Below are 15,451 nucleotides of genomic sequence, written 5' to 3' on the forward strand. Positions count from 1 at the left end.
CTTTCTGACATTAAATCCTGGATGGACCAACATTTCCTTCAGTTTAATGACTGAAAATCAGAGTGCATTCTAATTGGTCCCCAGATTTTATCACTTCTATTGTTTCTAGTCCTGTTAGTTTTTCACAAAATCCCATAATCTACTGAAATCTGGGTATAATATTTGATTCTAACCTTAGATTTGATGCTGAGGTCAAACATTAAGTTCAGAATTGTTTTTTTTTTTTTGTTGTTGTTTTTTTAAATCATCAAAAGAAGCTTATTTCTTTCAGCTGCTGACTTTTAACAGGTACTACAGCTTTTGTCTGTTCTCATTTACTGAAAACTACAGAAAGAATGCAGAAAAAAGAACAATTTCATCACCCCCTGTGCTTCCGTCACTTGATTACTGTAAAATTTCATATTGATTTCAAAATCTTCCTGCTGACCTTGAAATCTAACCCCTAGAATCCAGACTCTGGTGGAGGATAAGCAGATAGGAGGTGGTAGATGCTTCTTTTGATGCTTCTATGGTGTCAGAAAGAGGTGGAGATGAGGAGAAGGAGGGCTGACAGAAAGGAAAAGAGTTTAAAATATCAGAGGTCATCCTGATTGGCTCAGATAGTAGTAGATTAAACTAATAGAATTGGAGCAGAGTTGTGATGACAAAATTAATTTGACAGTGTGGGAAACTGTATGGGACAAAAAAAGAAGGCTTTAGGAAAAAGATCTTCGTAGATAAAGATTTAAAGAAATCAAGAGAAAAACTGGACACATCCTGAATCTGTTTCTGCTGGGATGATGCTGAAACTTCTGACACGTTCTCTGATCTTCTGATTTCCAGCAAACTGCAGCAGACGGACTTCTCTCCATGTTCAGAGCTGGTTCCACATCTAGTAAGGTATGTTTTACAGCTGCTGTTGGACAGTGTGTTGACATACTGCAAATCAGATTCAATTGTGTTTTTTTTTTTTTTTTTTAAACTGATAACAGAACCGCAGAAATCCTTCCAAAGCTAATCAGAACCCTTATGGACCTGTAATGGCCAATCAGCCATCAAATAAAGGTACGTTCTTTACATTTCTTTACATTTCCATTCATTGAGAACTGTTCACATTCCACCCAAAGCTGAGTGAACTGTCCAAGCCGCTCTGCACATTCACAGATCCCTCTGAAATCTGTCTTATTTCTGTGGAAGTGAATACATTTATATGTATTTAGAACCTTTAAACTTCCCTAGGTCCCTGGCACCCCCAATGGCTTCTACCATCATCAGTGTCTCAGGAGCGGTGGTGTGTATCTATGTGGAGTAAATGTGATGGATATTTAACCCTTTAGATGATCTACGGAAGTTTTCCAGGCATTTCTATTCCGTCCAGGAGGTTTACAATCCAGCCACTAAATGTAGTTTTATTCAGAGACTCTATCTGGTAAATCCACAATGATCCATGATAACAGCATTATTTATCACATTTCACCATAAAAACATCACCATCACTACTATGTTGCTAAGAGACCTCTATTTAGACCTGGACATGATGATGAAGCCACTTCCTGTCAGCCTTTCCACCAATCAGAGAGCTTAGATTGACGGTAACGTCCAATCAGGAGCAGCCAAAGATCAACCAGTGAGCAGAAAGTTCTATGTGTGTGTGAAGAGAAGAAAAATAATGCTCCTCTATGGCTGGAATAAAGCCAAGAAGACGTTTCTGATGCACGGTGACGCCACAAAGCAGCTGAGCTGGAGTTGGTTTAGTGAGGATAGCAGGTAAATAGTAGCAGGAATAACTGGAAATGAGGAAAAAGTGGAAACATGGAAATAGTTTCTGTTGTGTGTTTGTTTCAATAACAATATTTTTTCTCCTGAAAGCCAAGACTTGAGAGAACGATGAGATGAGAAAAGGTTTGGTCACTGTTGATCTGTGTGTTATTTCTACAAAGTTCTGTTAGTAAGAAATTCTGCTTTCTTCTTCTGGTCGACCTTTATACTGCTACATCTATTCATACATTCATTTTACATCATTTTACCTCCCAGTCTGACAGCTGCTACATACTGGTTTATACTGGGATTAAAAGCTGTTACAGACTGGTTTATACTGGGATTAAAAGCTGCTACAGACTGGTTTATACTGGGATTAAAAGCTGCTACAGACTGGTTTATACTGGGATTAAAAGCTGCTACAGAGTGGTTGATATTGGGATTAAAAGCTGCTACAGACTGGTTTATACTGGGATTAAAAGCTGCTACACACTGGTTTATACTGGGATTAAAAGTTGCTACAGACTGGTTTATACTGGGATTAAAAGCTGCTACAGACTGGTTTATACTGGGATTAAAAGCTGCTACAGACTGGTTTATACTGGGATTAAAAGTTGCTACATACTGGTTTATACTGGGATTAAAAGCTGCTACAGACTGGTTTATACTGGGATTAAAAGCTGCTACAGACTGGTTTATACTGGGATTAAAAGCTGCTACAGACTGGTTTATACTGGGATTAAAAGCTGCTACAGACTGGTTTATACTGGGATTAAAAGCTGTTACAGACTGGTTTATACTGGGATTAAAAGCTGCTTCAGACTGGTTGATATTGGGATTAAAAGCTGCTACAGACTGGTTTATACTGGGATTAAAAGTTGCTACATACTGGTTTATACTGGGATTAAAAGCTGCTACAGACTGGTTTATACTGGGATTAAAAGCTGCTACAGACTGGTTTATACTGGGATTAAAAGCTGTTACAGACTGGTTTATACTGGGATTAAAAGCTGCTTCAGACTGGTTTATACTGGGATTAAAAGCTGCTACAGACTGGTTTATACTGGGATTAAAAGCTGCTACACACTGGTTTATACTGGGATTAAAAATTGCTACAGACTGGTTGATACTGGGATTAAAAGCTGCTACAGACTGGTTGATATTGGGATTGAAAGTTGCTACAGACTGGTTTATACTGGGATTAAAAATTGCTACAGACTGGTTTATACTGGGATTAAAAGCTGCTACAGACTGGTTTATACTGGGATTAAAAGTTGCTACACACTGGTTTATACTGGGATTAAAAGCTGCTACAGACTGGTTTATACTGGGATTAAAAGCTGCTACAGACTGGTTGATATTGGGATTAAAAGCTGCTACAGACTGGTTTATACTGGGATTAAAAATTGCTACAGACTGGTTGATACTGGGATTAAAAGCTGCTACAGACTGGTTGATATTGGGATTAAAAGCTGCTACAGACTGGTTGATATTGGGATTAAAAGTTGCTACACACTGGTTTATACTGGGATTAAAAGCTGCTACAGACTGGTTTATACTGGGATTAAAAGCTGCTACAGACTGGTTTATACTGGGATTAAAAGCTGCTACACACTGGTTTATACTGGGATTAAAAGCTGCTACAGACTGGTTTATACTGGGATTAAAAGCTGCTACAGACTGGTTGATATTGGGATTAAAAGCTGCTACAGACTGGTTTATACTGGGATTAAAAGTTGCTACAGACTGGTTTATACTGGGATTAAAAGCTGCTACACAGTGGTTGATATTGGGATTAAAAGTTGCTACACACTGGTCTATACTGGGATTAAAAACTGCTACAGACTGGTTTATACTGGGATTAAAAGCTGCTACAGACTGGTTGATATTGGGATTAAAAGCTGCTACAGACTGGTTTATACTGGGATTAAAAATTGCTACAGACTGGTTTATACTGGGATTAAAAGCTGCTACAGACTGGTTGATATTGGGATTAAAAGCTGCTACAGACTGGTTTATACTGGGATTAAAAACTGCTACAGACTGGTTTATACTGGGATTAAAAATTGCTACAGACTGGTTTATACTGGGATTAAAAGCTGCTACAGACTGGTTGATATTGGGATTAAAAGCTGCTACAGACTGGTTTATACTGGGATTAAAAGTTGCTACAGACTGGTTTATACTGGGATTAAAAGCTGCTACACACTGGTTGATATTGGGATTAAAAGTTGCTACACACTGGTTTATACTGGGATTAAAAACTGCTACAGACTGGTTTATACTGGGATTAACAGCTGCTACAGACTGGTTGATATTGGGATTAAAAGCTGCTACAGACTGGTTTATACTGGGATTAAAAATTGCTACAGACTGGTTTATACTGGGATTAAAAGCTGCTACAGACTGGTTGATATTGGGATTAAAAGCTGCTACAGACTGGTTGATATTGGGATTAAAAGCTTCTACAGACTGGTTTATACTGGGATTAAAAGCTTCAGCTTCTACAGACTGGTTTATAGTTTTAAGGGTTAATGCATATATTCACGGTTTATTTTAAAGTGAAGAAGTTACCCACTTTTTAATCAGAGCTTCATGTTTTTTTAATTAGCAGAAGCAATGCCGATGGACACAGGGGTCTACGAGAGTCCTTATGCTGATCCAGATGAACTCAGGAGCTCCACTGTGGATCGGAGCCAGCTTATCTTGGAAGATGGAGAACTGGGCTCTGGAAACTTTGGCACTGTTATGAAAGGCATCTACAAGATGAGAAAGTATGCTTCATCACATTATTACAAACATAAAACTCTGCTTCTAACCAGAGTCATGAAACTCTCATGTTTACACATTTGCACAGGTAAAAGACAGAACAGACTGAATATCTCTTTATACCTATTTTGGGGTGAGAATAATGTTGGTGTCTCATTAAAATAACAAAAATGCTAAATAAATTGATCCCAATTATCTCAGAAATTGTGATCTGGCACAGCTACAGGATAACACATAAAAATGTGTAAGCTGTGTAAATAAAACCAGAATGCAAGGATATCTAAATTCCATGGAACCATATTTTATTACCAGTAGAAGATAAACAACATATCATATGTTGAAACTGAGACATTTTACAATTTCATGGAAATTAGAGCTGACTGTGAATCTAGAAAGCCATGCTGCTGTGATGGATGCAGGATGTGGTTCATCATCGTCTTGCTGAAATCTGCAAGGTCTTCCCTGAAAGAGACGTTGTCTGGATGGGAGCAGATGTTGCTCTAAAACCTCCATGTACTTTTCAGTATTGATGGAGCTTCACAGATGTGGAAGCTGCCCACGCCATAGACACTAATGCAGCCCCATCCCATCAGAGATGCAGCTCTTCACCTGTCCACTGATAACAAGCTGGATGCTCCCTCTCCTCTTTAGTCTGCAGGACACGCCGTCCATGCTTTCCACAAACTACTTCACATCTTCATCCAGGTTTCCACTTTGTCTCAGACCATTTTAAATGAGCTTTGGTCCAGAGAAGACGGAAGAAGCTGGTTCTGGATCCTGTTCACATCTGGCTTCTTCTCTGCATGATGGAGCTTTAACCTGCATTTGTGGGTTTCAGGGTGAACTGTGTTCACAGACAGTGGTTTCTGGAAGTCTTCCTGAGTCCATGCAGTGGTTTCCAGTAGAGAATCATGTCTGTTTTTAATGCAGAAGATCACCAGCATCCAGCCTCACCATGCGCACAGAGATTCCTCCTGATTCTTTCAATCTTCTGATGATATTCTACACTGTAGATGGTGGATCTTAAAAGTCTGAGGAACATTTTTCTGAAATTGTTCCAGTTTTAGATCCAGTTTGTCTCAGATTGGTGAAGCTCTGTCCATCTTTCCATCTGAGAGACTCTGCCTCTCTGAAATGCTCCTTTTATACCCAGTCATGTTACTGACCTGTTACCAGGTAACCTGGTTAGTTGTCCAATGCTCCTCCAGGTGTTTCTGGTTTGTACCAGGTACTTTTCCAGCCTTTTGTTGCCCTCTATTACCAGACTTTTTTGGAGTTGAGGTGTGTTGATATGAGTGATGGGGAACATTTAGAGGAGTTTCAGTGTGTAAAAGTCTAGCCTAAGATGAACATTTTCAACAAGACAATGAAGAACCACATTCTGCACACATTACAGCAACATGACTGAAGAAGAGGGTATGTGAACTGGACTGGTCTACCTGCCATCCTGACCTGTCTCCAATAGAAAAACAACCATGATGATGAACCATGACACCTTGTTCAATACTATATGCAGAGAAGTAGAAGTCAAAAAGTTTAAATTAGTTTTAGTATTGCTGCCTTTTTTAAATGAATATTTCCAGTACTTTCTCAATTTATCCTCCCAAACCAAAAGCCTGAGAGTATATTTCACTTCCTGCTGAAATGATGCTGGTCAGTGTCAGAACTCAGCATTGGTGTCTGTAGATGTTACTCAGACATATCTGATAACAATGATGACCACTGACCTTACTGTGTTTCAGAACAGAGAAACCAGTTGCTGTTAAAATCCTGAAGAATGATGACAACAACCCGTCGGTGTGTGAGGAAATGCTGAGAGAAGCAAATGTCATGCAGCAGCTGGACAATCCTTACATCGTCCGGATGATTGGCATCTGTGAGGCAGAGAACCTCATGCTGGTCATGGAGCTGGCTGAGCTGGGACCCCTCAACAAGTTCCTGCAGAAAAACAAGTACGTAACCAACTGGATCCAACCAGTTTCTTTTTATAGGATGGATGGATGACACATCCTGGGTCCATCCATCCATTTTCTTCTGTTTACTCAAGACTGGGTCATGGATTCAACAGGTTCAGGAGGAAGACCTTGTCCTCCCTCTTTTGAGGGACCCTCTGCAGATCCTCCCGGAGGATCCTGAGGTGTCTCCAATCTAGTAGGTAGGGGTAGGGGTTAAAAGGGGGGTTAAAGTAGGGATTTACACTGCCCGTCCAAAGACAGTCACACACTAATATTTCATTGGACCACCTTCAGCTTTGATTCCAGCAGCATCTCTGTGTCATTGTTTCTAGAAGCCTCTGCAACATCAAAACATTTATTTACATTCAGAGTTGCATTAATTTTTCTCCAAGATCTTGTATTGATGATGGAGAATCCGACCACTGCATAAAGCCTTCTCCAGCACACCCTAAAGATTCTCAATAAGGGTTCAGGTCTGAACCAATCCATGTGTAAAAATGATGTTTCCTGTTCCCTGAACCAGTCTTTCACAGTCTGAGCCCCATGAATCCTGCACTGAGCCATCAGGGAAGATGGAATAACCTGCTCATTCAGGATATTCAGCTATCAGCTGAACCTAGACCCGAACCTAGACCTGAACCTAGACCTGTACCTAGAGCTATACCTAGACCTGAACCTAGACCCAAACCTAGACCTGAACCTAGACCTGAACCTAGACCCAAACCTAGACCCGTACCTAGAGCTATACCTAGACCCGAACCTAGACCTGTACCTAGAACTATACCTAGACCTGAACCTAGACCCGAACCTAGACCTGAACCTAGACCTGTACCTAGAGCTATACCTAGACCTGAACCTAGACCCAAACCTAGACCTGAACCTAGACCTGAACCTAGACCCAAACCTAGACCCGTACCTAGAGCTATACCTAGACCCGAACCTAGACCCGAACCTAGACCTGTACCTAGAACTATACCTAGACCTGAACCTAGACCCGAACCTTGAGCCTGTACCTAGAGCTATACCTAAACCTGAACCTAGACCCGAACCTAGACCTGTACCTAGAGCTATACCTAGACCTGAACCTAGACCTGAACCTAGACCTAAACTTAGACCTGAACCTAGACCTAAACCTAGACCTGTACCTAGAGCTATACCTAAACCTGAACCTAGACCCGAACCTAGACCTGTACCTAGAGCTATACCTAGACCTGAACCTAGACCTAAACCTAGACCTGAACCTAGAACCTGCACCTAGAGCTATACCTAGACCTGAACCTAGACCCGAACCTAGACCTGAACCTAGACCTGAAACTTGAGCCTGTACCTAGAGCTATACCTAAACCTGAACCTACACCCGAACCTAGACCTGTACCTAGAGCTATACCTAGACCTGAACCTAGACCTGAACCTAGACCTGTACCTAGAGCTATACCTAAACCTGAACCTACACCCGAACCTAGACCTGTACCTAGAGCTATACCTAGACCTGAACCTAGACCTGAACCTAGACCTGTACCTAGAGCTATACCTAAACCTGAACCTAGACCCGAACCTAGACCTGTACCTAGAGCTATACCTAGACCTGAACCTAGACCCGAACCTAGACCTGAACCTAGACCTGACTAACTGCAGCAACCCCAGGTCATAGACTGCCCCCACAGGCTTGTACAGCAACACTAGACATGATGCTGCTTCCCTTCATCCTCCTCTCTTCTTACCCTGATTCTCCATCACTCTGGACCAGGGTAGACCTGGACTCATCAGACCACATGACCTTCTTCCATGGCTCCAGAGTCCAGTCTTTATGCTCCCTAGAGACCTGAAGCCTTTTTCCCTGGTTAGCCTCACTGGTTAGTGGTTTTCTTCAGGCTCCACAGCTGTTCAGTCCCTTAAGTTCCCTCCGTTTTCTAACCCCTTTTTTTCCTTGAAGACTATGGTTATGCACTATTCTTAACCTAGTTTTAGTAGTTTCTGCATTTCCTTAGATGTTTTTTCTGCTCGATGCCAGTGAACTGACCCTTCTTAAACAGATTAACATCTTTTCCACGACCACGGGTTTTATTTTTCCATGTGGTTGTTTAAGAAATGAAAAGCTACTCATTGCATCAGTTGGGGTTAAATAACTTGTTGCAGCTGAAACATCATCATCCATGCAGGAATTATCCAACGGGAGGCTCATACCAGGCTGTTTTATCAAATATAGGTGGTGGTTTTTGGGATGAGTAGTGTATAAGCATGTTCTGGATCTTCCAGAGTCTCATCCCAGCTGTGTACTTGAAAAGGGAGGCACCCAGTAAGCATCCTGATCTGATGCTTCAACCACCTTGAATAGATTGTCTATTTAAACCCAAACCATAGTTTTAGTTTAATCTAACAAGCTGTTATTATGGCTGAATTTAGCCAAGCAGAGGTTGGTAAATGACATCTTAAACTGTTGTTATATGTTTTTACATTGAATGATCACCTACCAGGCAGACCATATGATTCTCCACAGGCAAACATCCTTAAAGAACATCACAGAGCTGGTCCATCAAGTGTCCATGGGGATGAAGTACCTGGAGGAGCATAACTTTGTCCACAGAGACCTTGCAGCCAGGAACGTCCTGCTGGTTACGCAGCATTATGCAAAGATCAGTGACTTTGGTCTGTCCAAAGCTGTGGCTGAGGAGCAGAACTACTACAAGGTAAATCCTGACACGACATTCAGCAGATACGGGAGCATGCCGGCCTTCATGGACCACCTCTGTGGGCTATGAAATCATGAGAGGAACTAACAGGAAATTATTTTTCAAATAGTACTTAATCGGTTTGAGTCTTATTTAAAAGACAGAGACTACTTTGTGTCTTTAGGTAACTATAAATCTTTTTATTTATTTATTTTTTAACCTGTCCTGTCCCGCATGTTGGCGGCAGAATGATGGTCTGGCTGCTGTGTTGTGCCAAATAAATTTGCTTTGCAAAGGGGAGCTTTATGGGTATAAGGCTCCTCTTGATGATCAGATTTACATAAATATATATATATTTATATATATATATATATATATATTTCCTACAGCTTTTACAGGTAAACTAAGTTGACAGTCATCAGGAGTTCCTAAATAAATAAATAACCAAAACAACAACAAAAAATAAATTAAAAAAACCAAACATGTATCACGACAACAACCAAAGAACCATAAACACACAAACCTGAACCAAAGCATCTCTTAGTGTATAAACCCACTGGACACCTCAGTGCTGTGTCAGCATGCAGAGGATGAGGAATGAAGAGGGATCAGAGATGAGTGTGATCCTGCAGATGTGACCACGCCTCTACAGAGGCTAGAGGCAGACTAGGGCAGCCGAGAGACCCGGGCGAGCAGCAACAATCCTGGAGCACAACCCAAGACACCTCACCATGAAGACCATCCCAGACCCACCCAGAGGGTGGCAGAGGAAGGCCCAAGCCAGAGCACAGGCCTTGGAAGGCCAAGATCGGCAGCCACCGACCCCACCAGCCCAGAAGCAACCCCCAACTCCCATGCGCCCTCCAAGACCCTGAAAAGGGTGTAGAATTGGTCCACTGTTCCATGACCGGGATGAAAACCACATTGCTCCTCCTCAAGCCAGTGTTTGACTATCTGACACTCTTCTCCAGGACCCCTAGAATAGACCTTAATAGAGAGGCTGAGGAGTGTGATCCCCCTGTAGTTGGAGCACACCCTCCGGTCCCCCTTATTGAAGAGGGGGACCACGACCCCAGTCTGTCAGTCTAGGGGAACTGTTGGTATTCCCTCCACCGACCCACAATGGCTGATAAAGCACTGCTTCCCCTTCCTGAGCTATCGGATGGTGGACCAGAATCTCCTCAAAGACATCCAGAAGTCATTCTCCATGGCCTCTCCAAACTCCTCCCATGCCCGAGGCTTTGCCTCAGCAACCGCAGATCACCCATCAGATGCCTCCGATGGTTCACAGGCCAAAAGGTCCTGATAGCACTCCTTCTTCAGCTTGACGGCATTCCTTACTGCTGGTGTCCACCAACGAGTTTGGGGATTTCTGCCGCAACAGGCAGTGACGACCTTATGGCCAAAGCTCCAGTTGGCCGCCTCAACAACAGAGGCATGGTACATAGCCCGTTCGAACTAAATGTCCCCCTGCCTCACCCGGGACATGGTTGAAGCGCTGTCAAACAGGGACTCCGCCAGACGTGCCCAGCAGACCCTCACAACACGCTTGGGTCTGCCAGTTCTGACTGGCATCCTCCCCCACCATCTGAGCCAACTCACCACCAGGTGGTGATCAGTTGACAGCACTGCCCCTCTCTTCACCCGAGTGTCCAAGACATGCGGGCGCAAGTCTGACGATACGACTACAAATCAAACTGCGGCCTAGAGTGTCCTGGTGCCAAGTGCACACATGGACACTCTTATGCCTGAACAAGGTGTTTGTTATGGACAGTCCATGACGAGCCTAGAAGTCCAACAACAGAACACCACTCGGATTTAGATCGGGGGGGGGGGAATCCTCCAATCATGCCCCTCCTGGTCTCACTGTCATTTCCCACGTGACCATTGAAGTCCCGAGGCGAGATGAGGGAGTCTCCAACATCCCATCCAAAGACTTCAAAAACGGTGGGTACTCTGAACTGTAAGCACAAGCAATAGTGAGGACCCATCCCCCTTTCGGGTTGAGCCTAGCGGGGCCCCATGGGTAAAGACCCAGCCATTAGGCTCTCGTCTCTGTGTCCCACCTTCAGGCCTGGCTTCAGAAGGGTGCCCCGGTGACCTACATCCGGGCAATGGAAATCTGGATCCATTGTTTTTATTCATCACAGGGGTTGTTTGAGCCGCGCTTTGTCTGGTCCCTCCCCTAGAGACCTGTTTGCTATAGGTGATCCTACCAGGGGCATAAAGCCACCAACAACATAGCTTCTAGGATTTTCGAGATGCGCAAACTCCTCCACCATGGCAAGGGGGCGGTTCAGGGAGGCGATAATGTCAGGTCTGGTATGTAAATATAAACATCTGGTATCCCCTGAAAGTCCAGAATCTCAGCAAATAGCTCAATAAAATAATTTCTATGGTCACCAAACATAGTTAAGACAACAACAATTAAAGAAAAGCAGGTATAGTCCATAAATAAAAAAAATCTGTGTAAATACAAATTTTTGATCCACCTGTTCACCCCACGGCATGTACACAGATCTCTAAGTACAAAACTGCAGGTTTCATTAGGCTCCAACCAACCGAAAAAGAAGTAGAAGAACCAAAATCCTCCTTCACATCTGAAAAACACCATTATGGATTTGCTGTCTAAAAATGCAGACATCAGCGTAAAAATAAGGGATCCGTTACATCCCTGCAATTGCAGACTTACATATAGTTTATATTTCCATGTTTATGCACAGGTCCACCTGTTTGCAATATTTTCCTCCACTTTTTAGCTACTTTAGGATAAAATGGCATCCCCAAAGAAATGCTTCACTACAGAAGAGCTGGAGATGACTTTAAACACAGTGGGACAGAGCTGTGTCCCAGATTCCTCAGTAGATGATGAGGGTCTCACTGAAAACCATTTAGCTGCTCTGTTTCACTTCAGCTCCATGAATCTTTGACCAGAAAATTTCCACATGTTTACTGCCTTTCTGGAGGTTTTGTCTACTTCAGCTAATTTTCAAAAAAGATATGTACAATAATATGCATAAAAAGCAAAGAAAAAGGAAAAAGTTAGGAAGGGAGCAGCAGCGTTCTGGACTAACTGCAGCTGTCTGATGGACTTTAGAGAAATCTGTGAGGACAGGGATACAGTAGTCAAGTCTACTAAAGATAAATGCAGAAATCCTGCTGAGTCATCTGTCTTTACATCCTTAAGTCCTTTAATTGATAACAGGTCAGTATCACAACCATCCGAATGTGATGCTGAAACACAGGCCTATGACCAAAATGTATTGGCTCCATAAACTAATATTTCAGTTTAGTCTCCATTTAAATGAAGGAAGCTCTGGAACATCTTGTATTTAACTTGATCAATGCATCTGATCAGTGTTTGGATCGGACTGTAGTCGCCTGGTGAGATGGTTATGTAGATTTGTGTGTCATGAGCAAACATATGGGAACATATTTTGTTGTTTTTCATAATGTGGGTGAGTGGCAGCATGTAGATGTTGAACAGCAGCAGTCCCAGGATGCAGCCTTGGGGAACCCCATAGGTATGTTAGTTACCTATAGACACAAAGTAGTCCCTGTCTTTGAGATAGTACTCAAACCAGTTAAGCTCTGTTCTAGAAACAACTAAGATGTTCTGGTGGGTTCAGAAGAATGAGGACTGAAATGTTTCGGCTATCAAGTATATGTCATTGAAGACTTTAACTAGAGCATCTCAGTGCTGTGATGTGACTGAAAACCTGACTGGTAGACATCAGAACTGTTACTTATTGTCAGGAAGGAACTTTTTCTATAATCTTACTAATTTTTATTTAATTATTCATTAGTTTATTTGAGAGGGATGGTAGACATGATGAACATTACTGTTAGCTATAGAGCTAATTTTCAACTGCTGTCCCTGCGCACGGTGTGAAATGCTGACATTAATAAAAATTACTTTATCTCATAAAGGTTTTTAGAACTGACTGGAAAAAAGTGTGTCATGGTGTTTGTCTCCTCTGAATGGATACAACATTTACATTTTCTGATGTGAATTCACTGTGGCACAGTAACGGTCTTGATTCTATTCTATTCTATTCTATTCTATTCTATTCTATTCAGTTCTTTTATTGTCCCCAGAGGGAAATTGGTTTCTGACACGTCTGTAGTGGCACACGTCTCAGCTTTTTGTACAGACCAAGATTCCACATACAGGCCTTGTGGTTGTGAAGAGATAGGTCATTTATTTTGGGTATGTCATCTCAGACAACAGGAAGAAAAATAGACCTCCTGAAGAAGAGGTTAAAGTTCCTTTTGTACACTTTTTAAAAAAATGTTTTATGTGAAGCGTTTCAAAACCATGAGATGAGATGCTGATGCTTTGTGGTGGTCTCGTCCTCTAGGCCAAAGGACACGGGAAGTGGCCGGTGAAATGGTACGCTCCTGAGTGCATGAACTACTTCAAATTCTCATGTAAGAGTGATGTGTGGAGTTTCGGAGTGCTCATGTGGGAGGCCTTTTCCTACGGCCATAAACCATATAAGGTACAATCAACCAGCAGAGCAGTTCTTTACATTTAAAAGGAATCAAACCGCTGCAGGACAAATGTTTCTCATTATAAATTTGTGGTTAGACCGCGATGATGATGATGGTGTTAAGAAATCTCACTTCCTTTCTGATGGTGTTATTTTTAATCTAAACTAACTCTCAGGGAATGAAAGGAAACGATGTCATGCAGATGATTGAAAGTGGACAGCGTATGGACCCGCCCCCTAACTGCCCACCGGAGATCTACGACCTGATGAGGGCCTGCTGGACTTACAAGTAGGAGTCAACCGGACCAGTAGAAGGCACATCGATTAAAAAAAAAAGGCAAATTTTTTACATTTATCATGCTGCATGTGTTTCAGAGTGGACGAGAGGCCTGGATTCAGTGTTGTGGAGCCCAGGTTGCGAGACTATTACTACGACATCGCTCAGTGATTCTTCACGCTATGCAAACCTGTTGTTGATGCATCATATCTGCTGCATATGAACGGCTTATGGATTATAGAGGCTTTGAAAAGTACTGTAGAATCATTTGACATGCTCAGTGTTTGTTTCAACTCAGGAGGAAGAGCGGCTCTCAACAATCAGAAGGATGTTTGATCCCCATCTGATGTGTTTTTATATGATGAAAGAGAGAAACCAATATGTAGCCTCAGTGTGTGAGTGAGGGAAGAAAAGTGCTTCATGTGGTCAGCAAACTAAACTTCAGTCCATTTGCCATGAAGATAGTAATACAACCCAGGAAAAATAAATTGGGACAAAGTGTAAAATATAAATAAAGCCAGATTGTAATGATTTATAAATCTCATCAACTCATATTTTATTCTCAATAGAACATTAACAACATATTAGATGTTGGTTTTTATTTACATTTTACACAGAAACACAACTTTTTGGATTTGGGGTTGTAAATATTGCATGTATTTTATCATTTTTAAAATTCTTTCCTAAATGTAAATGATATCACATTTATAAGAGATTATGTTATGTTATGTTAATGTTTCAGCTAAAGAAAATGTCATTAAGTCATTTCTTTTGTTTGGAAGCTGCAGCATCAAGTTGATTCCAGTTAAAATTTTTCTGATAAACAGATTTCTGTTCTCTGAAAAAACAGTTACAACACTTTTATTTTACGCAGAAAAGAGATGAAACAATGGAATTAATCAGACCGTTTAGTTTCATTTTCAGTCCTCCATCTTGATCCGTTGTGTTTCATGTCTTTTACTCCTGAACATCGGAGCTGTCTGGACTGACTTTGATGGCTTTAAAATGGAAATACTGAAAAACTGCTAAAATTATCTTTCGGCAAACTCGGCTAATGAGTAAAATAAAAAGAGTTCTTTAAAATAGATTTTGCATACATAATGAGTGCTGACTAACATCCTCCCACATCTCTGGTTTTTGTTCCCTAAAAGATGTGTTGCAACACAGACGGATGATCATAACAGCGCTCAGCACTGCAAAGAACTGACTGTAGAGTCCAGTTAGGTCTCTCATTTAGTGTTTCTATGCTGGTGGATCAGTGATGGTGGGACTCTGAGGAGTCAGGTGAGTCCTGGTGAGCTTGGATAAATCCCATCAGGAAGCTGTTGTGCAGCAGCTCCACGGTAACATCAGACCAAATTCTGCAGCAGGAAAATATTTAAAGCAGATTTCTGACAGATAAGCGCCAGGAAAACAAGGCGTGTTATTCTTCTTCTGGTGTTAATTATAAGTTGCTAGGCAACAAGGTGCATTACCACCACCAACTGGTAAGGAGTGTGAACTGAGACAGCAAGACAAAAAAACAACAAAAACAAACGTACATTATCACCT

The 15,451-nt window shown here is 41.9% G+C and overlaps 1 protein-coding gene across 3 annotated transcripts in view; it reads left to right on the plus strand.

The window, feature by feature from the left end:
* Window positions 1-14,987, plus strand: part of syk (spleen tyrosine kinase) — a 39,639-nt gene extending 24,652 nt beyond the window's left edge. For 2 of the 3 annotated variants that reach the window (XM_041970670.1, XM_041970669.1), the window contains exons 8-15: window positions 823-879; window positions 972-1,044; window positions 4,349-4,511; window positions 6,249-6,458; window positions 8,959-9,148; window positions 13,492-13,632; window positions 13,800-13,912; window positions 13,999-14,987. In XM_041970670.1, coding sequence (XP_041826604.1) covers window positions 823-879; window positions 972-1,044; window positions 4,349-4,511; window positions 6,249-6,458; window positions 8,959-9,148; window positions 13,492-13,632; window positions 13,800-13,912; window positions 13,999-14,071 — 1,020 coding nt within the window. In that variant the 3' untranslated portion in view covers window positions 14,072-14,987. The remainder of the gene's footprint in view (window positions 1-822; window positions 880-971; window positions 1,045-4,348; window positions 4,512-6,248; window positions 6,459-8,958; window positions 9,149-13,491; window positions 13,633-13,799; window positions 13,913-13,998) is intronic. The other variant, XM_041970671.1, reaches the window with a different exon arrangement.
* The last annotated feature ends 464 nt before the right edge of the window (window positions 14,988-15,451 follow it).

Source organism: Melanotaenia boesemani, chromosome 19, assembly GCF_017639745.1.
Source record: "Melanotaenia boesemani isolate fMelBoe1 chromosome 19, fMelBoe1.pri, whole genome shotgun sequence".
Classification (NCBI taxonomy): domain Eukaryota; kingdom Metazoa; phylum Chordata; class Actinopteri; order Atheriniformes; family Melanotaeniidae; genus Melanotaenia; species Melanotaenia boesemani.